At 35.1% G+C, this 23,921-nt stretch overlaps 2 protein-coding genes across 3 annotated transcripts; both read left to right on the forward strand.

Annotated features, from left to right (window-relative positions):
- The first annotated feature begins 7,216 nt into the window (after positions 1-7,216).
- On the forward strand, positions 7,217-9,046 carry LOC107795036 (E3 ubiquitin-protein ligase RDUF1-like). Its single transcript, XM_016617601.2, has one exon. It carries the CDS (start codon positions 7,536-7,538, stop codon positions 8,685-8,687), a length of 1,152 nt encoding a protein of 383 aa, XP_016473087.1. The 5' UTR covers positions 7,217-7,535; the 3' UTR covers positions 8,688-9,046.
- A 4,658-nt stretch (positions 9,047-13,704) lies between these two features.
- LOC107795035 (E3 ubiquitin-protein ligase SDIR1-like) lies at positions 13,705-22,487 on the forward strand. 2 transcript variants are annotated; one of them, XM_016617600.2, is made up of 10 exons: positions 13,705-14,017; positions 16,872-17,058; positions 18,395-18,917; positions 19,077-19,131; positions 19,225-19,277; positions 19,392-19,620; positions 19,776-19,890; positions 21,242-21,290; positions 21,745-21,861; positions 22,162-22,487. In XM_016617600.2, exons 4-10 carry the CDS (start codon positions 19,089-19,091, stop codon positions 22,285-22,287), a joined length of 732 nt encoding a protein of 243 aa, XP_016473086.1. In that variant the 5' UTR covers positions 13,705-14,017; positions 16,872-17,058; positions 18,395-18,917; positions 19,077-19,088; the 3' UTR covers positions 22,288-22,487. The 2 variants fall into 2 exon arrangements, with proteins under 2 accessions (XP_016473086.1, XP_016473085.1); XM_016617599.2 differs by having other exon boundaries at positions 13,706-14,017; positions 18,395-18,506.
- Positions 22,488-23,921: the final 1,434 nt, after the last annotated feature.

The following is a 23,921-nucleotide window of genomic DNA, read 5'->3' on the forward strand; positions in this document are numbered from 1 at the left end:
TGGGACGAGTCACTCAACCCAATCAGAGATGTGTGCAACCAAAAGAGGAGGCTAGCTATTGGCTGCAAGAGAGAAAAATGAGAAATTAGAACTCAGAACCAAACAAAACGAAAAAAAACAAGGAACTTACGAGTATAGTTCCAAGCCTCAGGAAAGCCGTTGACATTGGCCAGGACGTCCTAAGTTCTGACGAAGAAGAAGTTAAACCAGAATTGAAGACTAGCCTTGTTATCTATCTTCAACACCAAACATTTGCCTCCATGGTGGCGAAGGTTCAACATCGTTCCCATATAGAAGTCAGGGGCGAATAGATGTACTAAGTGTCGCAATGTCAGTTCGACCCCAGCCAACTCGGCAAACTTAGTCAGCATCTTGATAATCTTGTAGCCATACGACACAAGCTAAGCAGGACAAATGTCGTAGTTATGACAAAATTCCTCCACCAATGCAAGGAGGGGGAAAGAATAGCCGATGAGGAAGGGGTAGGTGTAAAGAGCGCAATACCCAGGGCGATGAACCTGTATCACATCCCCTTCGGCCGGGACCAGCTCGACATGGTTTGGAAGGTCGAATTTGGCATTGAGTTCCGCCAATTCCTTAGGAGTCATCGTCGATTGAAAGACTCCAGGCACGACGCCAGGTACTTTGGTGAGGTTGGACCTAGAGTCAGGATTGCAGGGGATTATTCCTCCACTGACGGGAATGCTTCATCCTCAACAATAGCGGAAACGCTCTTCCCATGGAAGGGAAACACCACTGTCAAGAGAGCAACATGACTCCCTTTGCCAGCGTCAGAAGATATGTTTGACATGATTCAAGGTAGTGAAAGTAACAAATGGGAGAGGATGAAAAATGGTGTAGGTCAATGAAATAGAGAAAGGAGATTCAGAGAAGAGAAAAGCAGGAAAAAAGTTGGTGCTTCGAAACATTAGAAGAATAAAACTTCAAAAGTAGATCTAAGAATCCCTATTTATAAAAGTTAGGGAACCAAAATAAAAAACGGTTCATCATAATTGGCACCAAAATCAAAATAGCAGGTCTAATCAAGGGTCATACACGAAACGAAGCTACGCATTGGGAATATGCGTTATCAATGACGCATGATATCATGACGTCATTCTAACCCTTGGACAAGGTAACTCCAACAAATCACCCGGGAAAGTTGAAGCATTTGAATTATGCGGCTCACAAAGGGCTACGTTGCCCCTTCACTACAACAACTATGGCTCGTATAGTCTGCTTGATAAGCTCGACCACAAACGACATTATCCGCTCATCAAACTCGTATGCGAGGTCGACCTCAATAAGCGGAGGGACTAACTGTATGGGTCAAAAATTATCTTTAATATGCTTGATTCATGATAGTATTGGTAAGGCATTCACATGCTGCCATCCGTAACCTATGTGACTCAAATAGACCTGCCCAAGGACGAGGTGGTTCAAGATGCAACGAAGGTCGCAGTCGAAGAGTCATCAAAGATCAAGGTCGAGGCCGAACATCCTTGCCAGAGTTATAACGATTAGTTTTAAGATAGGATATTAAAGGGAATATTCTAGTGGATATTCTTTACACATGTACTATTAGGGATTTTTAGGAACTTGTTCCCTATAAATAGAAAGAGATACAATGATAGAGGATATGTGATATTCATTTGTAAAAACACATGTGGCTTTATAGAGAGAATCCGGTCCTATTGCAAGCATACAAAAATAACTTTTTTACTAAGATTCTTGTCTAACATTTTCATTGGATCCAAGAACAACCTAAGTGTTCAAAGGCTTAACAATCATTCATCATTGTCAGAAAGAATATCCACTAATCTCACCCCTTTTCAGGTGACTCATACGTTTTATTTACTTAAATGACATTTATTGCTAATTATTACTATTTAATGGCATATTCTATCTTTTTAGATCATTGAATATTGTTATCATTATTTATATTCATTATCATCTAGACAAAATATGACACCGATAACTTTATTTTTTGAATATTATTTTTAACTAAGATTAACTCTTTTTCATATAAATCTAATTTGTTGAAGCATAATCTATATTTTTGATCTGTGTATCGATCACTTGTTAGTCAAAAGTCGCTTATGACTTTTTACTTATTATAAACACTCTTGATTCGATCAAAATTTTATTAATTTATCCATAATTTCCTTTTGAAATCCCTGAGACATTATTCCCCAAAAAAACACTGCTAACTCTATCTCCATTTCATTTCTGCCATCTGTCTTTTCCATATAGAAATACTTTCAAATTTTTTTTTTTTTTGTAAATAGTTTTAAAAACATTTTAGTCTTTTTAATAAAAAAATATTTATCTCCATGTTTTTATTAAATATTCCAACAGATTCCTAGACATTTTTAATGTATAGATTTTCTCAAACAGATACCAACTGAGTGAATCACCAATTATAAAAATGTCCTTCAAATTCAAAACCACGAGCCAGTCTAGTTGTTTGGTATCAGTCTTACCTGACCTATCGCTTGAGTAGAATTATCAAAATCAAATTAAAAGGATCTTTCAATAGAAATTATTATTGACAAAGATACAAAGATTGTAGTACATAGTAATAGTCAAGTTGCACAATTTTATTGGGGGAGTAAACATGCAATACCCAAAGATATTGACCATCCAACAAAAATTAAGACGCCAAGAGGTCGTTTGATACGTGAGATAAAAGATAATACTCTCGGAGTGGTTGAATTTTTTATTTTAGATTAATAATTCCTGAATTATTAATCCCCCATTTGGGTATTTGTTTTGTCCCACAGATTAAAATTATAAAGATGTCCTTCTCCAAGGCTCTTCCCCCAAAGTTTAAACAATCCAGGGTTAAAATTAAAAATAAATGTTTATCCCAACTTACCTATAATACGCCGAACACTTTTTTTTATTATACAATATATATTTTATTTTCAGTCCAATAAACCAAACATCTTCCAATAAAAATATATTTACTAAATAATTATAATCCGGGATATCTTATTTTCCTACCAAACAACCCCCAAAAATCTTCATTATCTTTAGTTCTCTAATAAAAAATTTATAATGATAAACTCTTAACTTTAAGTCAAATGTTTAACATGGGAGTCGAAATTTTAGCAGTTTTTTCCTTCTTTTTTTTTTTGGGTTGACAATGACATACTATTACACGTTGGGACATGTGGACACAGGTCAATGTGCAACTTGTAATGTAATTGCTGTATGCTGTATGCTGTATTTACTTCATCATCTCCTTACTATGGAGTCATGGACGAACGCGGCTTCTTTCTTGGCAGGAAAAAGGGGAAATCTCGTGTGCCCACTTATAAATTAATTAAAAAAAATTATAACTTTACAAAAAATTTATTATGTTAATTTATAGATCTCACGAGTTAATGTTACTGGTCTTATAACTAAAATAACATTTGTAATGGACCTACAAAATTAAATCTCTCGAGAAAAAGTAATCTTGTACTCATATTATCTGTCTTTTAAGATTTTGAAATATTTCATAAAAAGATATTTAACAATATTAATCATAAAAATATTACTCTATCTAATAACAATTAACCTTTTCTTGCATGACTTACTTAATTAATAATTCACTAATTAAAATAATAAGGATAGAAAAGATGATTATAATAATTTTTTGTTTCCCATAGCGTTAAATAATTTGAAAGAATCAATTTGTCAAAACACTAATATTTGGAAGGAGTAGTACTAATTATCAGCCAATTAAAACAAAATCTTAGATATTGGCTGCTATATAAAAGCCATTGCTCCCAAGATGCTGCAGCAATATTGAGGTAAATGACAAATTTAATTTAACCCCCCCAAGGACAAATATGATATCGAAATCTGTAATTTAAGAAATTAAATAAATCTAAAAGCTTTAAAGTTATGGTAACTTTTGTACATTAATTTAAAAGCAAGTGGAGAAAATTAATTTGAGATTAGAATGATATTGTTTGAAGAAGAAATGGGCACTGGGTAAACCTAATTCCTGTATCATAAATAGCCCGCAAATTATACATGAGGTAAATTATACTAAGTAAGCCCGGTACAACGAGCTTGATCTAGAAAGTATGCAAATGGATATCCCATTTAAAAAGTTTCATGGTCAACCAACTCGACTATTCTTGTTAGGATATACTATTAACCATGCGGTTTAGCTATAGTATTGTGTTTTATTTTTATGAAACAATTGTTTATTTGATTTATTCGATTCAATAAAGCATTATTTAAATAGATCATTTGTTACATGTGTGTCTTTTTAGTTATGCAGTAGACAATCTAGCGTATGAAGTCTTAGCTCATGCACAGAAGATTAAATTATCAGTTCTCATAATTAATAAATTATGTTCACAATCGAAGATATTGTTGGGCAAAATATCTTGATAATTGTAGCACAAGATTAAAGTACAATTTATCTTGATTATAGGAGCGGTTTTACTCCAACTTCTTACGCTAGTATACTTAGTGTATTTTGAATGGACCAAGTAGAGAAAAGATATTTTTTTACTGAATATATATAAAATATTTCTCTGATTCATTAAATGAGCTTATACTCCTAATCTTGATATAATTATTATGATCAATGTGATTTGTTTATTGTTTTGATTTATCAAAAAGTACAACTCTATTCAGTTAGTGTATGCCTAATAGATTGGACAATAACGAATATCATTTGTGAAATAACAATTACTATTTGATAGAATCCATTACTCGACTTTGAGTTTGGTGATAACCCTTTATGTAAGCTTATCAGTTTTTATGTGAAAACCTGACAGGTGAATTTTGTATCCGTCATATGGAATAGTTTAAGCGGAATTATAAAGGATTTAATTAGTTGATTAAATTAAATTATTAGTGATTTAATTTAATTAACTGGCATTTGTAAACTTAAGAAGGGGAGTTAAAATAAGTATTAGTGAATTTCGAAATTTATATTGAGAAGTTCAATTGCAGTTTTTAGTGGAATAAACTGCGATTAATTATAGTAGGATTTAGGTAGCCTCTTATTAATTATGTGGTCCCTGCTATACATAGTAAAAACCTTGACATACTTGGGGAAAAAGTTATCTGTTTGAGTTACAGTAGGATATATTCTACTACACTAGCAGAATCCTACAGGATTTTTAGCATATTTTTTGGCTTAATTTTAGGTCTACAAATAGAAGACCAGTTTCACCTATTAACTCACTCTTTAGAATTGTATTATTTATCCACTCAAATAATTTTGTCCAAGATTTTACGAGGAGCATAGTAAAAAACCGCAGTCCTGGATTCTTGTTCTGTAAAGGGCTTGTGTAACAATTTCAAAAGAGTGCTTAAATCATTATCTAATTTAGATATTTGTAATACCTAAATTTTATGCTTGTTTCCGTTGCGCATGTTCTAACCATTACGAGGGGTTATATTATAAGATATATAGCTTGTTTGGCCAAGCTTATTTTTGGCCAAAAGCACTTTTAGCCTCAATTTGAGGTGTTTGACCAAGCTTCCGGAAGGAAAAAAGTGCTTTTGAGGAGAAGCAGAATCAGTTTTGGAGAAACAGAAAAAAAATAGTTTCTCTCCAAAATTACTTTTTTGAGAAACACTTTTGAGAAAAATACACTTAGAAACAGTTTTTTAAAGCTTGGTCAAACACTAATTGCTGCTCAGAAGTGCTTTTCAAACTAATTAGCTAAACACAAACTGCTTCTTATCCAAAGTACTTTTAAGAAAAGCACTTTAAAAAAAAATACTTCTCAAGATAAGTTAAATTTTGCAGCTTGGCCAAACGGACTAATATTCTTGTCATATTAGTTCTAGACGTATTTTAAATGGCATACAGATTGGGATTGATGGTGAAATTGACGAAGACTTTAGGGGAATTTAAGCTAAATTACACAAATGGAGCGCGTAAATTATAAGGAATCTAAATTGACACTTGTTTAAACTCCCCGACTAATATTGTGAAATAAATAAAGAATAAATCAACGACTATACGGACCGAAATTATTTCAAATTCGGCGTTCGGAAATTCAGTGGATTTCTTGTCAGGTCAACGTTCTTCCTAGACGTCTCTAGACTGGCTTCATGAATTTGCCAAATGCTCCCTTCTCAGTCTTGTTTTCTTCTATATTGCGATTTGGTGCCTAATTATATAGTTAAAATAGCACGTGCTAGTCAGTTTTCGGATTGATCATTTAAAAATAATCCGCGTTTGTTAAGTTATTTAAAAAATAGCTATTATTTTGCTGTAACAGAGACTGATCCAACATAATATATTGGAGTTTGGTGCAATGGATCAACTTCCAGCAATTATATAACATTTCTTGTTTAAGTTGAGTTTTAACTCTAATCTCTCATATTTTTTATTCAGTTTGTTAGATCGTTGTGTCAAATCCTTGATGCTATCATATTTACCATATTAACAACATTCAACTATTAGTATACTCCACAAATTTCACTGAAGGATGTGGTGGGACGATAATAGTCACTCCTCCATCAGTGAAATATACATTATTTATTACAAATATTGCTAAACATAATACTATGTTGGCCCCGGGCGTAGCACGGGCTTCCCCTACTCTAGTATATTGTTATAATTCAACTTGTAAGTAAGTTTGAGTTTGGATTTGTGAGAATCTATATCCGAATTCACACTCAAAATTACTCAATTAACTTTTGTAATCCGAAAAGATTTAAACAAATTAAAACAGAAGGTTCATTTTTTTTATTGCAAATATTTTTTTCCATTAACTAAGAGCCCGTTTGGCCATGAAATTTATTTTACTTTTTTTCAAAATCAGTATTTGGTCATAAAATTTTTAATTTTTACTTTAAGATGAATTTTGAAATTTTCTGAAATTTTGAAAAACTCCAAAAAACTATTTTTTAAATTTTTTCACTCAGATCACTCATAAAAATTCAAAAATAACCCAAAATTATATTCATCCCAAACACAACTCTAATTTTCAAATAACATTTTCACTTAAATTTTTTTTTATATTTGTTTTTCGAAATTTTACAATTCTTATGTCAAGCACCCACCAAATATTGTTCAAACGTTAAAGACAAAGAACGGAAAAGAGTAATGCTCCTTAAAATGGTGATCAGTCAACTAACGCCGTTAATCTCTCTGTTGCCAGTTGCCATGTACACCTTCCCACTCTACTGATTATGCCACCACTCCCGTTAACAAACCCCGCTCCATTCAACGCGTGGACCACACGCCTACAGTAAAAACCAAAAAAAGAATACAACGCTCCTTCCTCCGCCGTTCACACCCCCCATCATTACCCCCGCCCCCAAAACCTACCCAACCCACCCCCCACGCTTCTTCGTTTTTATAAACTCAAAAACTCTTTTCTCTTTTCTTCTTTATTATAGCTTTCACATTCTTCAACGCTCCCCTCAAGTTTTCCTCTTTTTATACTTCAGACCGAGCTTTTTATTCCGGTGAAAACTCCAAATCATCAAATTCGGGTTCTGATTAATCGGATCTAGTTAACTGGGTTTATTATCGGATCGAGTTCGGATCTCCGGTCTAGCAGATGTCTTCATCGTATTGGTGTTACCGGTGTACGCGATTTGTTAGGGTTTCAGCTGGGAGCGACGTTGTTTGTCCGTACTGTGATAGTGGATTTATTGAAGCTGCTGAGGCTAGTAATATTGGATCGTCGCCGGAAACTCGCCGGCGATTGAACGGGCGGCCAGAATCGGAACGTAGTGTTAACATGGGATCTCGCCGGAGCCGGCGTAATCGCGGCGGAGACAGATCTCCGTTCAATCCGGTTATTGTTCTTCGTAGTCCGTCGGAAACTTTAGCCGGAGATGATGAAGCTGCAGGAGAGGAGCGGAGTTACGAGCTTTATTATGACGACGGCGAAGGTTCTGGTCTCCGGCCGTTACCTCCGACGATGTCAGAGTTTTTAATGGGGTCTGGATTTGACCGGTTGCTCGATCAGCTAGCGCAAATCGAGGTGAACGGATTTGGCCGGCCGGAGAATCCGCCGGCTTCGAAATCGGCGATTGAATCGATGCCGATCTTAGAAATAGCATCTCATCACGTGAATACAGAAGAGCATTGCGCCGTTTGTAAAGAAGCTTTTGTTTTAGGCTCTGAAGCACGTGAAATGCCATGTAAACACATCTACCATACCGACTGTATTCTCCCGTGGCTGTCGCTACGCAATTCGTGTCCCGTCTGCCGGCACGAAATACCGGCTGAATCGCCGGAAACTACAACCTCCGGCGACTTTGTTCGATCGAGAAACGATGAAGAAGCGATGGGATTGACGATATGGAGACTCCCCGGAGGTGGATTCGCCGTGGGGAGATTTGCCGGCGGAAGACTGGGAGCGGAAAGAGAACTTCCGGTAGTGTATACAGAAATGGACGGCGGGTTTAACAATGGGGTGCCTAGAAGAATAGCTTGGAGATCAAGGAGGAGTAATACAAGTCGAAATGGCGGTGGAATAAGCCGAATTTTCGGCAATGTTGCATCGTTTTTTAGAAGATTATCGCCTTCTTCTCAACGGCGGAGAGCGCTCGAAATACATTCGAGCAGCTCGGATTCATCCGGGTCCGGATCTAATGTTTTTCGGAGTCGGAGCGTTTCAAGCACTTCAGTATTCAGTAGATATTTGAGGAGGAGCAGTAGAACTTGGGTACCGGAAGAGAGTAATGGAGTAACCAGATGGTAATTATTTTGGAAAAAAATGAAAAATATATCAATTTTCAATTATTATTTACTGAGCAAAAGCACTAAGAAAACAGAAAAATCGTCATAGAGCAGTCGATTAGAGGTCGAACACAACTTATCGAGAAATATGGCATAATTTCTCGAGGATTATCTATCGAGTTTCAAACAGTTGGCGAGACGATTTTCGGTGATAAGAGAATTATTGTATAATTTTTCTAATTTATCTTGGGTTCATTTTGTGACAATGAAATGTAGAAAGTTGGCCATTTTGGAGGAAATCTGTAAATAGAGAAGGCTTTGATCTGGAATTCAATATACTTTTTATTAGTAATATAGAAAGATAAATGTAGGCTCTTTAAATGGTTTATTTTTATTTATTTTGGTAGCAAGTGCAAGAAAGTTTAGCTGTGAAGAGTCTTTTTGGATTAGTCAATCTAAACTTTTCTCTGTATTTTTCTTGTCTAAGCTACTTGGAGAAACTTTTATGTGAATTTGCAGCTTTGCATGGGACCATTTTCTTACTGCTACTATACTCAAAGAACGAAAACTGTGCTAATAATTTAAATTTCTTGATTTTATGGTCATTTAAATAACCATCGTACTTTCTTTTATTTAAATTAGACTGATTTTCTAACTGGGTTTGTCTCTGCCATTAAATTCTTCTTTCTTCTGCCTTTAATTCGGACTTTTCCTAGTTTGGGCAGTGAAAGTCACATTTCAGACCAAAAAGAAAAAGAGACAATACTTATAACTAAATAAAAAAGAGAATACTTTTGGCATGCGAAATAAACAATGATGTTTAATTTGTGCAAGTTTTGGTGGGCAAAATCATTTTTTTGTGCTGGTGAAAGGCATCAACTATTTGGTGTGAAATACTATTCATTTTATGGCTCTAAGTTTTGGTGGATAAAACTACCTGTACCTATGCTGTTGAAAGATAATATATATATTTAGTGAATTAGTCAAAATACGCCCACAAAACTAACCATATACTTAATAAAATAATCAAAATACGTGCAATCTATACAGAAAATACTGTCATCAGAAAAGAAAAAGAAGCAGCTCATAGTCCAAGGGTGATGCTGGAAGATATCAAATTTCTATGCTGATTTTCTTCTTACCTAATCTAATTCTTGTCTCTACCATATTTGAAATCTCTTTAACGTAATGAGGTTTACTGAAGATTGGCTGGAAATTAGTGGCAGTTTAACTTTTGAAAAGATGTTCCCAAAGGGAAAACAGCCAAATATACCCCTCTGCTTCCCGATATTATCTACATTTAACTTCTGTTATACTATTTGGTCAAATTTATTCTTATTATTATATTATTCGGCGATATTTATCCGTACCATCATCAGCAGACTTTTAAAAATTACCCCTTAATGTTAGGTAATCCAAAATTTCACAATTTTCTTTTATTTAAATTAGTTATTATTTTCTTGCTCTACTATTTTCAGAAATTATTATTGATGTGATTGTTAAAGATACTAGACTATACAAATTATTCATGAATATTTTTTGTTATCAATGCACCAACTTCTCTTCTTGTGATAATGAATTTGGAATTAGTTTAAAAGTTTGGTGATGGTAGGGGTAAATTTGACCGAATAGCATAGCATATGTTAAATATATCCAAAATTAAAGCGGTATATTTGGGTCTTTTCCCCACGGTAAACCTTTGCTTTTGTTTTTTTTATAAAAAAAAAGTCTTGGGATGAGAAAAAAAAGTGAAAATGATGCTGAGCTTTCAATGAAACAACCTCATTGGATAGACAAATATCTTGAAATTGGAGGTTGTTTCAAGGAAATTACAATAACAATAGCATAGAAAAGCTTCACCACATATTCAGATTTCAGGCTAAGCAGTTCGAGGTTTTTGTTTGGGCCACTGTTTTTATTTGTACAAAAGCTACTCGGTATTAGACTTGAAAACCATTATTTTTTGTCTTTCCAAAATCTATAGAAAATTGACAAGTAATTCTTCATTTCGTTTTATATAATCATGTTCCATCGAAAACGTAATATGGTATTTTATACATAAGTTAAACTTATATTGTACTCGAGCAAAAATATTCTTAATGCCTACTCAGAGACGAATTCAAAATTGTAAGTTTATAGATTTTAAATTCTAAAATAGATTGTTTACTTAGGTTATATACACAGTAAGTAGATATCTTAGCGCAAATACAATGATCTTCAATATTGTCATTTCCATTCTTTTAAAAGAACCATTAAAGGGTTGGGATGGTTGAAATTGTTTTACTCTTAATTAATAGTCTCGAATTTGAGCTCCAAAAGTGAGCGTTGAATACCTCTCGATGAACCTACCTAGCACGAATTGAACTAATCGGGTAAGTGAATTTCAGATACCTAAAGTCTCAACCATCTTTTTTATACGTAAACCATTAAAGGGCAGTCCGGTGCACAAGACATTCCGTATTTACACAGAATCTGGGAAATGACCGTACATAAGAGGTGTGATATGGACAACCTATATTAATACAAACACTAATAGCTACTTTTATGGCTCGAATCCGTGAACTAAGGTTAGACAAAGACAATTTTGCCGATGCTTCAAACCTTTGAGTAAGTAAGCAATTCAAGGTAAAAAACTAAAAATAAAAATGTTGAGGGGGTAACGTGTACATAGGAGGTTCCCAATTTTGCATCTTTTTACAATTGAAAAGAGTATTATGTACGTTGAAGAGGAAGTGGGGCCTAATTCCAATTAAGCCCATGAAAGTTGGAATGTGAAATGGGGTACTGTCCTTTTCTTTGAATAGAGAGAGAGTTTTAATGGAGTGTTTTGACTAAAGAATTATGAAGTTATTATTTTTTTTGATTTCCATCCGGTGTTCGGTATTTATACTGGGGCCCGATTAAATCTTGATTTGCACCGGAAAGCCCCACATTATGGGAGTAAAGTGCTCCTTAACAAATACAACTCTATATTCAGGGGCTCAAACCCGAGATCTCCGGTTAAAGATGGAGGAGTACTTACCACTCCACCACAATCCTCGTTGGTACGAAGTTATTTTCATACACATGACAAAATAGGCTTTGGATCCCTTCAATATACAGTTGGATTTTTGCGCGTGAAATTTGACTCTACTTTTGGTTGCCTAGTCAGTCAATTGTTCATGTACTTTTCACCTTTTTTTTAATATCAGAAAATATTTTGTATGAACCCAAAACTTTGAATATTTTACACAAATCTTGTAGTCAATGTGTTTCCTTATGAATATATATGCTTATGAATGTGCAAACATAATATGGAGATATTATACACTAAACAATAGTTTTCGGCTTCTGCTTCTAGAAACGTCAAGGTTGTCAATTGCTTTTATATGGTATTTTTTCCCATGTAAATCTACTAGCTCATTGAGAAATTAGGAAGACTGAACTATATTCGTTATAATAATAAATTCAAAGAATTAATTTATATCACACTACTATAACAATAAAATCATTACACTTTATCCATATATAGAGATTGAACTTTATACATTAGAATAATAAATTCACAAAATTAATTTTGTCACAATAAAGTAATTGTACTTATCTTTATAATATATTTACAAAATTAATCTTTATCAAACTAAAGTAACTGAATTTTATCTACTATAACAATAAAGTCATTAAACTTTACCTCCGATAACAATAAAGTTACAAAATTATTTGTTGTCACCTTAAAGTGATTGAATTCAACCCATTATAACAGTAAAGTCAATATTTTTGCTATTATAACAACAAAGTCATATTTTTTTTTATCATATTAAAATGAATGAACTTTCAAGGAAATGGAAAGATTGACAAGAATGTCACACGTTGTATTGGAGCGGAATGAATAAAATAGAATCTTGGATCCGGTGTTCTATGTGATAAGAATATGCCCACAGAACATCGAGGACATGATCATTAATAGGATGATGTAGATGTCGAGAATTAAGGTAGAAAGTTTATGGGCAGACTTGAGTTTTCCGTGTCCACATCACTAGTATTAGTGTTAGTCTTGTAGTTTCTTATTTTTAGATTTCTATTACTACCTATTATTTCTTTTGCTTCGACTTTCTTATACTATCTTGATATTAATAATTCTTGTTGCTAGTGCTTCTTTTTCCACCTGTCATTGAGCCGTAGAAATGTGAGCGACTGGCTGTAGTGGGCACGCGGAGAGGTAGAGGAAGACCTAAGAAGTATTGGGGAGAGGTGATCAGACAGGACATGGCGCGACTTAGGATTACTGAGGACATGGCCCTTGATAGGGAATTATGGAGGTCGAGCATTAAGGTTGTAGGTTAGGGGAGAGTGTGAATATTTCTACAGCGCAATAGAGGGAGACTATCCAGTTAGGAGTTAGACTAGGAATGTCATTGGTCGTCTATTGATGCAGGGCTTTCCCTTCTAGTTGTACTATACCAGCCATCTATTTCGTATTTCGTATTTTGTATCCTGTATTCCATATTTCGTATCTCTTATATATTGTTGTTGTTATTGTTGTTATTTTTATTACGCATTTCTATGGTACTAATATATCATCTCCTATTGCTTTTTTGAGCCGAGGGTCTCCTGGAAACAGCCTCTCTACCCTTCGGGGTAGGGGTAAGGTCTGCGTACATATTACCCTCCCCAGACCCCACTTGTGGGATTATACTGGGTCGTTGTTGTTGTTGTTGTTGTTGTTGTTAAGCACTATCTTAGCTCAAATAGGAAGGATTTTCTGTTCGTTCCAAGTTTACTCAGCCAAACAAGTAGAGAATCGTTTGGTATAAGGTATAAGTAGATATAGTGCTGGTATAAAAATTTAATATCACATTAATAATTTAATTGATTAGCAAACCTGATATAAGTTATCCCGAGATTAAAATTAGTATCGGGATAACTTATACCTTGTAGGGTGGGGTAATTAATGCCGTGTTAACTTATACCTTCTTCTTGGAAATTATGCTATTATCATTTTTAATACAATATTACTAGGATAACTAATCCCAACACAATTTATGCCAAAGTATTCAAACCAAACGACCCTTAATGTAATAAACGTTGTTTTGGTGCAGTAACCAGATTGAAACTCAGAATTCAATTTTTCGCTAATTATGCCGGAGAGTGGAAACAGGATGGCGACGCCAGTGCTCCATTGCTGCATTATACTTCTGCTCTTGGCTTTGGCTCTCATCGTTGTAAAAATCCAATCTTTTTTCCCTTATGATTTGGGGTTTCCAAGTGTTAGTCCCAGATTTCTCTCTGGCGTCACTGATGTGTCTTAGTTGTTGATAAAACTAAAATCAAAATTATGCAAGATCAATGTTCCAATCCCAGAAAAAAGCTTAGGTAATTTCTTTCTATTTTAAGTCTTAATAGACAGGCTACTTTATATTTGTATGGGGACAATGCTAGTGTGTTTTATAGAAATTGTCCTTAAATTATCTACATTGTTGGAGCTCGAGAGGGTGGTTCCGATACCAAGATGCTTGTATGTTAATTTCAAATATGGTTGGGCAGTTTATGCATTTCCAATTTGTTACTTCAAAACATTGGTTGGTAGTTTTGTTTTCTTCTCAGGAAACTGTGAGATAGCTATGAGATGTTAGAGGCTGATCCAGTATATGAAAGTAGTGGATGCACCACTTAATATATAATGTGTTTTATGAAAATTGTCTTTGGATTATCTTACATTATTGGAGCTCGAGGTAGTTGTGCACGTGCACCTACTGCTTATATACTGGTTCCACAACCGAGACGTTTGTATGTTCGTTTCAAATGTCATTTAGCAGTTTATGCATTTTCAATTTGTTACCTTAAACACTTTAGTTACTCGGCTGTGGAACCATTTCTCTTACAAGCTGGTTCCACAACCGAGACGTTTGTATCTTCATTTCAAATGTCGTTTAGCAGTTTATGCATTTTCAATTTGTTACTTCAAACACTTCAGTTACTTGGCCATGTATCTTCCTTTGTGAAACAAATGTGGAAACAACCAACCATCCATTGTTACATTGTGAACGTGAATGGTCCGATGAGATGTCAATATCTAGTCTTCTCGTTGAATTCGATATTGATTAGAGTTGGATGAGATGGTTATATGAATTACAATCAAAATTTGCTAGATTGATATCATTCGTTTATGGAGTTTGTTTCAATAATTATCACACTTTCCTTTATCATTGACACAAATTTTCATTTTATGGCCTTGCCCTGCACGCATGCTGGCTTTGGATGCCTAATTATTTTCTTGCCGGGTTATCATTTGCTTTGAAAATTGAAACAGAATAATTTATTGTAAAGCTGAAAGCAATTATTGAGGAAAATTTTCTCGATCTGTTGGTTTTCTTGACAGTAGACTGTAGGACGTTCAAGGCTGATCTATTATACAAAGGATAGTGGTGCTAAACATTTTCTTTAAGTCATTACTCATTACACACATATATGCTGTTTGAGCCTAAGGCAGTGCTGCGTGCACCCATTGCTTATATTGTGACTCTACTTCTGAGACATTAATATGTTAATTTCAAATGTGGTATGGTAGTTTATGCATTTTCAACATGTTAATTTAACACATTTGTTGCTTCGTCGTGTACATTTATTGTTTAGATTTTAGATTAGCAGCACGTATAATAATGAGATGTCAATGTCTCGTTTTCTAGTTGAATCTAATATTGATTACAGTTCAATGAGATGGTTGTTTGAATTGTAATCAAATTTGCTAGAATGATATAATTCTTTTTATGAAACTTTGTTTCAATAATTGCACTTATTGTTAATGTAGACACACCGTTTCCTTTTTTGGAAATACGAGGGTGAATTTTTCCCTTGGTCCATAGTAAGACGGGTGACAACATTTCTGCTTTGCTGAAATGTAAGCTAATGAACAGCACATTGTTGGTAGTTGTTTTTCTAGTTATTCACATTTGCAAGGTTTTGAACTAACAATACTTGTCTACATTCAAGTGTTTCTTTACTATGAAATCCCATTTGTGAAGAGGAGCTTGGAGATGCTGAATATTAAATAGCATATCAACTTGGGACAAAGGAACTACTTTATCACCTTCAACGCTAATCAATTCTTGCTCGATTGTTTTGATTGAGTTTGATTCCCACTACACCTCGTGCTTGCCCTCCCCCCTCTTTGCATTTGTTAAAGAAAAATCACTTTGTCTTCTATTTATTGTTTGATTATTATTAATTGCTCATCTGCCTGAAAAAAGAGTAAAGGATGCACCACATCTCCTAAGCTGCTCAATGAACTAATTATTAATTGCATGTTCATAGCTCTTCGTGCGCTCTTGCCAAGCATATATGGGAACCACTTTCTCTTTCTGTCTCTTGTTTATCTTTGTATAACAAATTTTCTTGAGGAGAAAAAAGGGAACACAGAGAGGATACGCGGAGATAAACCTTTTCATTTATCTGCTGCTGTTTATCTTATTCGAGCGAGCATGCTTTTACCATTTCTCTTACAAGCTGGAATTTCATCATGTTATTGTATCCTTTTTATTGAAGAGATTGCAAGTATGACAAATGTATACTTACGTTGATAAGTTAATTTATAGTTATTTAATATTGGAGTGAAATAGACCTAGATAGAGTTGAATGGATATAAAGTATCCATACTTTCAAAATAGAAAAAAGAAGATATATAGTATTCATATAGTTGACCCCAACTAAATTGAGATCGAGGCAGTGGAAATAACTGTTTCAACTATTGTTGACTTTTTATCTTATTCGTCTGAGCACAATCCTTGCGGCTTTTAGTAAAAGGGGATAAAATACCGTTTCCTATACATGCGAGTATTCCCACATGTCCTTGTATCTCTTTCAATTAAGAGATTACAAGTGTCACAAATATCAACTAAGATTCATAAGTTAATTTGTGATTATTTAGAATTGGGATGAAATGTATCTGAATAGAATGGGGATATGGAGTATACATATGGCCGAATCTGGCTAATTTGGCATTGAAGCACAGTTGATTGATTGATTGTTGTTTTGATACAATATTTGTATATTCGGAAACACTATTAATTGCCATTTGCCAATACAGGCATTTCTGGTTAGCCATGGTTTGCCATGGAAGACATTGGATTCCATGCTCTAAAAAAATATTATTAGTTTTGTGGAGTAGTTAATTTATCTTCCTAAATCCTGTATTCAATATTCTTATTGCTTATGGAAATTTTCGTGGCAGTTTTACTTCCAAAAGCAATGCTGACATGTCGGCCATTGGTGATCTTGAAGATAAGATTCATGCAAAAGAAACGTTAAAGCAGCGAATCAGACAAAAAGAACAGTGCACCACCACCGACAACATCAATATATATAGTTTAGTTCGGATTCCTCGATGCTGCACTTCTTTGTGGCCTCTGGCGTTGGAGGTACTCTTTCTTTTTCTTTTCAGGTTTACTAGATTTCCATTCCCTTTATTGCTATTCCTCTTTCTCATTTTTTCCTCTTCAATTTTGCCTTACAATTGGTAAATCATCCTATGTTATGCCTGAAGGGTTCTTGTGATTTCTGATTCTTCTAGTTGATTATGTTTGTACTTCATTAACAAATCATTGGGATACTTGAAATTGCTAGTTGCCCTACCTGTGATTTGGCAGTTTCAGTAGTTTACTAGTGGCATGCTACCCCCTCATGCAAGGATTTTTTTTTCCAGAAAAGAACCTGTTTGAGCATGTTGAGTGTCATCATGCACTAGGCGAAGATGGGTGATTGCAGTATAGGACGAAGAAACAGAATCCACAAAACTTAATTAACTCTTGTAGAGTTTTCTTTCGTGCTATTGGTATCTCACAGAAGGGCTCAATTCGTTAAGTTCGGTGAAATCAGAGGTCTTTTATTAGTAAATTCATTGCACGAGGCTAGAAGGTCCATCCCCCCTACACTCTTGCCATTAATTGGATTCTCTTTATGTCCAAACTTCCATACTGAAGATTGAAATACATATTGAAAAAAGGAAACACATTATTTCAATTGAACTTCCTTTTCTTTTTACCGAACTTCTTATTTACCATATCTAAAGCAGGCCAAGCTGCAATGTTTATGAGCTAGTCCCTTCTTATTGTGTAGAAAACCTATCAATTATAGCATTTATTTGAGTATTCCTTGTATCTTAATGGTTAACCAAGTATATCCTTAAAGTAAAAGGATTCATCAACTGTTTCCTTGGTCTGTTCACTGATCCAAATTTAGTTGTTAGAACCTCGTAGTGGACAATTCAAATACCCTAAAGCAAAGATTTTATATATAATTAGTCGCTTGATGTCTCCTATATAAAAGTTGATTATATATTTTTGGCATCCTTCTAGCAGTTTTCCTTTTAGTTGGAGCCTCTGGAATCATCTCTATCCTCATCACTTCGGATTGCATTACATATTTCTAAGTTCTAAAAGAGATGATTTTATTAGTTTGAACTATAAGAAGATAGTTCAGATGTCGAGATTGACTTAACATAAATTGAGGAGGATGAGCGTTCACAGCATAAACTCTTAAACTTCTGTGCTTGAATATGAAATCAGTCTGGTCCTTGTCACTTCTGTCTTATTTTATCTTTACTCATGGCCAACTACTTATCTCAATGTTTAAAGATCTGATATACCTTTTGTGAGATACCAACTGAGGCCGGGATGATCATGCTTTCTTTTGAGAAAAGGGGGTAGTGAGAGGGAGCTTAATATGGGCTAACAATCTTGTACTTTGAACCCACAGACATCTTCGCTCTTAAAGGACGTGAGGAGTCTCATTGTAAGGTTTTCCTGAAGCCTCGACAGATCTTGGCAATTTTGGGCAGTAGCAAGCAACAAGTATTATCTCGACAATGGTAATCATAATTTTCAGAATTAGTAAAATTACAACTCACCATTCATCTCTTCTAGAAGTTATGACGGTGTATATTTAGTATTCTTTGTTTTGACTTGCACTCATCTTTATCAAGTGCTTCCTTTTAGCTCCACAATAGTTTTGACATCTTAAATTAAGCACTGGTATGTTTCTGTGCATTCTTTTGAGCGAGGGTCTTATCGGAAACAACCTCTCTACCTCACACAAGGTAGGAGTAAGGTCTGCACACACACTACCCTCCCTAAATCCCACTTGTGGGATTACACTGGTATGTTGTTGTTGTTGTTGTTGATGTTTCTGTTCATTTGCCATTTGTCTACTTTGAATCAAGCAGTGAAATTCATGCAGCCATGAGTGCAAGATTTGCTGCAGTGTGTCCTTAGTGGCTGTGGTACTACTTGTATTATTCTTATCTTGCATGTTTTCCAGAATGGTGATCCTTTTCGGGTACACCAGAGTAGTTGTTCTTTATACTTGTATAAAGGTCAAGAGAGACTTACTAGTACTTAATCTAGCCTTATCCTGACACTGGAACTTCTTTCCTTACCAGCATAAATTTTTTATGAGTCCAACAAAAACGGCCTGCGTCGTTCTGTCTATCTTAGGTAAAGTTTCTGCGTCTTCTTTTGATTCTTTTCTTGCAAATTTGTTGTGTGATTTCTTTCTACTAATTAGCCATCCCTTAAACTGTTTGGCAGTTCTTTTCCTATACACTTTAAGGCCCGCTGATGACACGTCTATGGTCTTCATGGTAACTTCTGTCCTAATACCTTAGCTGAATATTCTTGAGCATTTCTATTGATTGATTTTAACCATTCTTGGTGGCATAATATTTTGAGGTAATGTTGTTAATTTTCACGTCTAGGGCTGCGTTTTTGTGCATGTAAGCATTATTATGGCATTTGTTATGATATATGAAATTTGTTCTACACGTCGAGCTCGAGGCAGAACAAGTAGTACATCCGTTAACCGCTTGATTGGTTGTGATACACTCCATCACTATGTGCCTTCATCAGAAGCTTTTCCAACCAGAAGAAGATTGCAGGAGCTGAGGCTCCAAGTTGCTCTTCTAGATCGTGAACTTGTTGAGTTTGGTATGTTTGCTATGGCTATCTGTTAAAACTTTTCATAGCAATACTTTTGCTGTCTCTATGTCCTTGGGATCACTATCACAGACTGACCTTTGAAGATTCTTTCAAGCAAATAAAAATGATCTCTTTTCTTATTATATGGTTGTTTCCATGTGCAGAAAACGTAACCTTAAGTGAGTTGCCTTCTGCTATTGTTTTCGGAATTCCTTCCATGAATGAAGAAGAGATAAATGCCTTACCTGTTCACAATTACAAAGGCATTGGTCTAGAGAGGTAAGTTACACGCATTCTAAGTTCATGCCTTTTCTTTTCAAGCCTTGGATTTTCTGGCATTCTTGTGCCCTGAAGAATGACGATTGAACAACTGAAGGTAGCCTGTGATTTAAATTGACAGAACTAGATGGTGACAGAATGGATAAATTGAAAATATGTAATGACATGGGATGAGTGAGTTGCAATTCTATATTTTGTTTTGCTTCATTTTCTTTTTGGTATTTTCTTTGTAGCAGGTAAGGGTGGGAAAAGAAATTGATGGAGAGCTATTGCTTGGATGCAAATTTGTCTTTCAACTGTGTTTGGCACTACAATGTGATGTTTAGTCTTCTGTGGGATTACATGGCTTGGTGCTATTTTGACCAAGGTCCTTTGGTTGAGGCCAGCATGCGCGTTGCTGTTTCTCAGTGGAGGCAGAGAAACATAGCATTGCTGCCATTGACCGATCCTTGGCCTTAGCTGTAGATGCTTCATTCAGAACTAGGCTAATCCTTGTTGAATCCCCATGCCTTTGTGCATCCTATCCTCTGTCTACTACGGTTTAGTCCACAAGTGGTATTTAACTTTTACCACTCTAGAGTCACAGGAAAATATTTAGTCATTTGGATGTCTTAATAGCACGCATTATATGTCAACACTTGCGTGTGTCTCCCAAGCCTGTCATCACTTGGAAATACTGGGGAAGTGCTACTTACTATAAGTGATTATGGAAACTAATATTTACTTTTGGTTAAAAAGTTATTGGCAAAAAGACATAGTTAAAAGAATTACTTTTCTTTTATTTGTGTTCTTGGTCTAGTTGAAGTGTTATTACATGGTAAGCTTATTTTGGTTTGACATAGTCAGGATCAAATTTAAAATAATGGAAATTTAAAGACTAAGTATGAACTCGAATAATGTTGAAGTACAACAGTAATATTCCTCCTGTTTGGATTCCGACTCAGTGATAAGGACACAGCTTGGAATCTGTGGATTGAGCACTGGTCACAAGTTCAAACCCATTTCTTTAATAGGAAGCTTGGTATTTAAGTGGGAACATGACAGAGAGTGGGATGATACTCCCCCGAGTTTCACATCCGTGGACCAACTATGGTTTGGCCAATTAACTCACAGGGGACTTATCAGTTATCCAAATAGAAAAAAGAAAAAGATACTAGTTCATTTGCTGAATTGCATAATTGTTAGAATGTAATGATCCTCCTTCATTTACTCTATTAAAATCCCGCATTCTATCATTATAGTTATTATAATTTACCTCAAACCTAGCCCCCAGGGATTTGGTCTAGTGGTAAGAGCGAAACACTGGTTAGGAACCAGTTGTAATTCGATTCCATATTGGTCTTTCTTGCAGTGAGGATGCACCACTGAAACAAGGCTCATTTTCTGCTGCCTCAGCTAAGGTACTTTCTTTCAGATGCTCAAAGGTTATGCCACAATTGGCTTAGCTATCCATTGTTTTTTTTTTCAGTTGCTTGTTGCCTTCTCTTTGTTGGATAACTATAAATTTGCTTGAGCAGAATAATTATCCGAATCCAGAAGCAGTGACATAAAAAGAAATTCTCCCCCAGCTGGATTTTATTAAGTTTCAAGAGGGGGAAGGGGGAAACAGCTAAAAAATCTCATGATAAATGTGTTTACAGCCCGTGAATGAGAATTTTAACAGTATAAATTTCTAGCTTCACGATATACTCCTATCTGGTCACATTAGATGAATCTTTCCTATGCTGTCTTCCTGTGCTTGCCTTTTCAAAGTCCTTCGTTCACTTGCTTAAAACATAAGATTTGGTCTTAATATTTTCAGTGTGCTCCTTTTAAATGAAGATTATTTATATACTCCCGTCTTAAATGAAGCAGGGATATTGGAGGATAGGTATAACAGAGGATCCCTCATGTGACGAATCGACATGTAATATTTGTTTCCAGCAAGTTATAAAGGGAGACCTTGTTCGTAGCTTGCCATGTTTACATCAGGTTTCTGCCTATTCTATCTGATTTTTTCTTCCTTCCCTCTGAAATACATGATGTACTTCCATTTTCCTAAATCACCTTATGGCAGAGATTGATCTGAATTAAAGCTCTATGTCATTGGTTGTGAATGAATAACTCAATGGAATTGACTGTAATTACCATTGCCTTGTCTTTGATGCTTGAATAATTACTAGAAATACAGTGATTGAGAAAACTGGGCTACTAGTCTCCTAGCAGCAGGGCAAATGTTTCCAAGTTCAGATCTTGGCACTTCCTCTAATTCTAAACCGCATTTTTTGGCAGTTTCATAGGAGATGCATTAACCCGTGGCTCGCAGTGAATGCTTCATGTCCAATCTGTAAATTTATGCTGGGGTCAGGAGCGCAGCAAAGCATCGAGAGTGTGATTAGTGATGATGAAATGGTCTGAGCACTTGAAAAACTTTAAGATATGTTTGAATTCTATTTCCAGTCTGCTTTTGAGAATAAAAGAATTCTTACAAGAATTCTCACTGCAGTTTTAATAACTTGTTGCTGCAGTATGTAAATAAGATAGAAGACTCTACTATGTGTTGCACTTTTCTCTTCGTTTCTAAGTTCTGTGACCCTGAGGGTTCTGTTACTGTGAAATGCATGTTAAAACTTGTCTTAGTAGTAGTAAACCATACTTTTTGCTAATTTTTCATGCTAATCATACACAAAATGTTGCATTAATTGCTTTTCGAGCAATCTCAGAGGAAATTGGTTTTAATTGTACTCTAGGTTTGAGATTGTACTCAGGAACAAGATTAAGCTTTTAAGCATGCAGTGTTTGTTGTCACTGTGAGTTCCGTGGTTATACTGGCACATTACTCTATGCCATTTGTAGCAGAGTCACATATGCTCAAGGGTGGTTGGTTGAACACCTTTAGCCGGAAAAAGTAGACTGTATATAGGGCAAATATTACTTTCTATATTCCTATATATTAAATCTTGAACATCTTTAGCAAAATTTCTGACTTCGTCAATGCATGCCATTGAATGTTTGTTGGCGCAAGAATGGTGGCCTGAGCAATGTTTCTACTTTTGAAGTTACGACTTTCTGCTTGGGAGGTCATGAGGGTGGGAAAATTGTCCCCTTTTTTTTTTCCGCCTAGGAATGTATTCCCTCCGTTCCAGTTTATGTGAACCTAATTCCTTTTTGATCCGTTCCAAAAAGAATGACCTCTTTCTAAATTAAAAATAATTTAGCTTAAACTTCAAATTCTACCTTTAATGAGAATTTTTTATAACCACACAAATACTCTAGACCTCTTTTTGACTTGTTTAGGACCACAAATTCAAAAAGTCTTCATTTTTTTTTAAATTTCGTGCCCAGTCAAACAGGTTCACATAAATTGGAATAGAGGGAGTAATAATTATGTTCACCAGTCAAAACCTCACATTTGTAGAAGATAAAAGTAGCAGAAATAAGGATGCGTAAATGGATGTATGGGCATAGTAATAAAGATAAAATTAGGAATAAAGATATATGGCACAAGGTGGAAGTTGCCTTCGCGACAGACAAGATGGGAGAAGCAAGGTTGAGATAGTTCGTGCATGTGAAGAGGAGGAGCAGAAATACATTGGAGGTGCGAGAGGTTTTGCAATGATAGATCCAAGGAGAGGTAGAGGTAGAGGTAGACCGACGAAGAATTGGAGAGAGGTGATTAGATAGGACATGACACATCTTCGGTTCACCAATGACATCCCTAGATAGGAGAGCATGAATGTCGAGGATTAGGGTAGAAGATTCGTAGGTAATTGAGCGATTTCTCTTTTTTCTATGCGAGAACATGGTTCTAGTTTAGAGAACCTAGTGTGCTCCCTCTTCTCGTTTATCAGTAATATTATTATTATTCTATTATTATCTTATTCTTCAGATTTATTACCACTGTTGTTTCTTTTACTGTAGTTATCTTTACTATTTTGGTTTGAAAATATTTTTTTTTGTTATGAGTCTATCGGAAATAACCACCCTACTTCATACAAGGTACTTGCGGGAATATATTGAGTATGTTACCATTGTTGTTATTTGAATATATT

Source organism: Nicotiana tabacum, chromosome 3 (genome assembly GCF_000715075.1).
Source record: "Nicotiana tabacum cultivar K326 chromosome 3, ASM71507v2, whole genome shotgun sequence".
Classification (NCBI taxonomy): domain Eukaryota; kingdom Viridiplantae; phylum Streptophyta; class Magnoliopsida; order Solanales; family Solanaceae; genus Nicotiana; species Nicotiana tabacum.

What these genes read in the sequence shown, in the direction of transcription:
- LOC107795036 (XM_016617601.2), top strand. Translation starts at nt 7,536, where the DNA reads ATGTCTTCATCGTATTGGTGTTACCGGTGTACGCGATTTGTTAGGGTT.
- LOC107795035 (XM_016617599.2), top strand. An exon ending in AAAGGCATTGGTCTAGAGAG is followed by an intron (nt 19,891 to 21,241) that starts GTAAGTTACACG and finishes TCTTTCTTGCAG; the next exon opens with TGAGGATGCACCACTGAAAC. An exon ending in GCTTGCCATGTTTACATCAG is followed by an intron (nt 21,862 to 22,161) that starts GTTTCTGCCTAT and finishes ATTTTTTGGCAG; the next exon opens with TTTCATAGGAGATGCATTAA.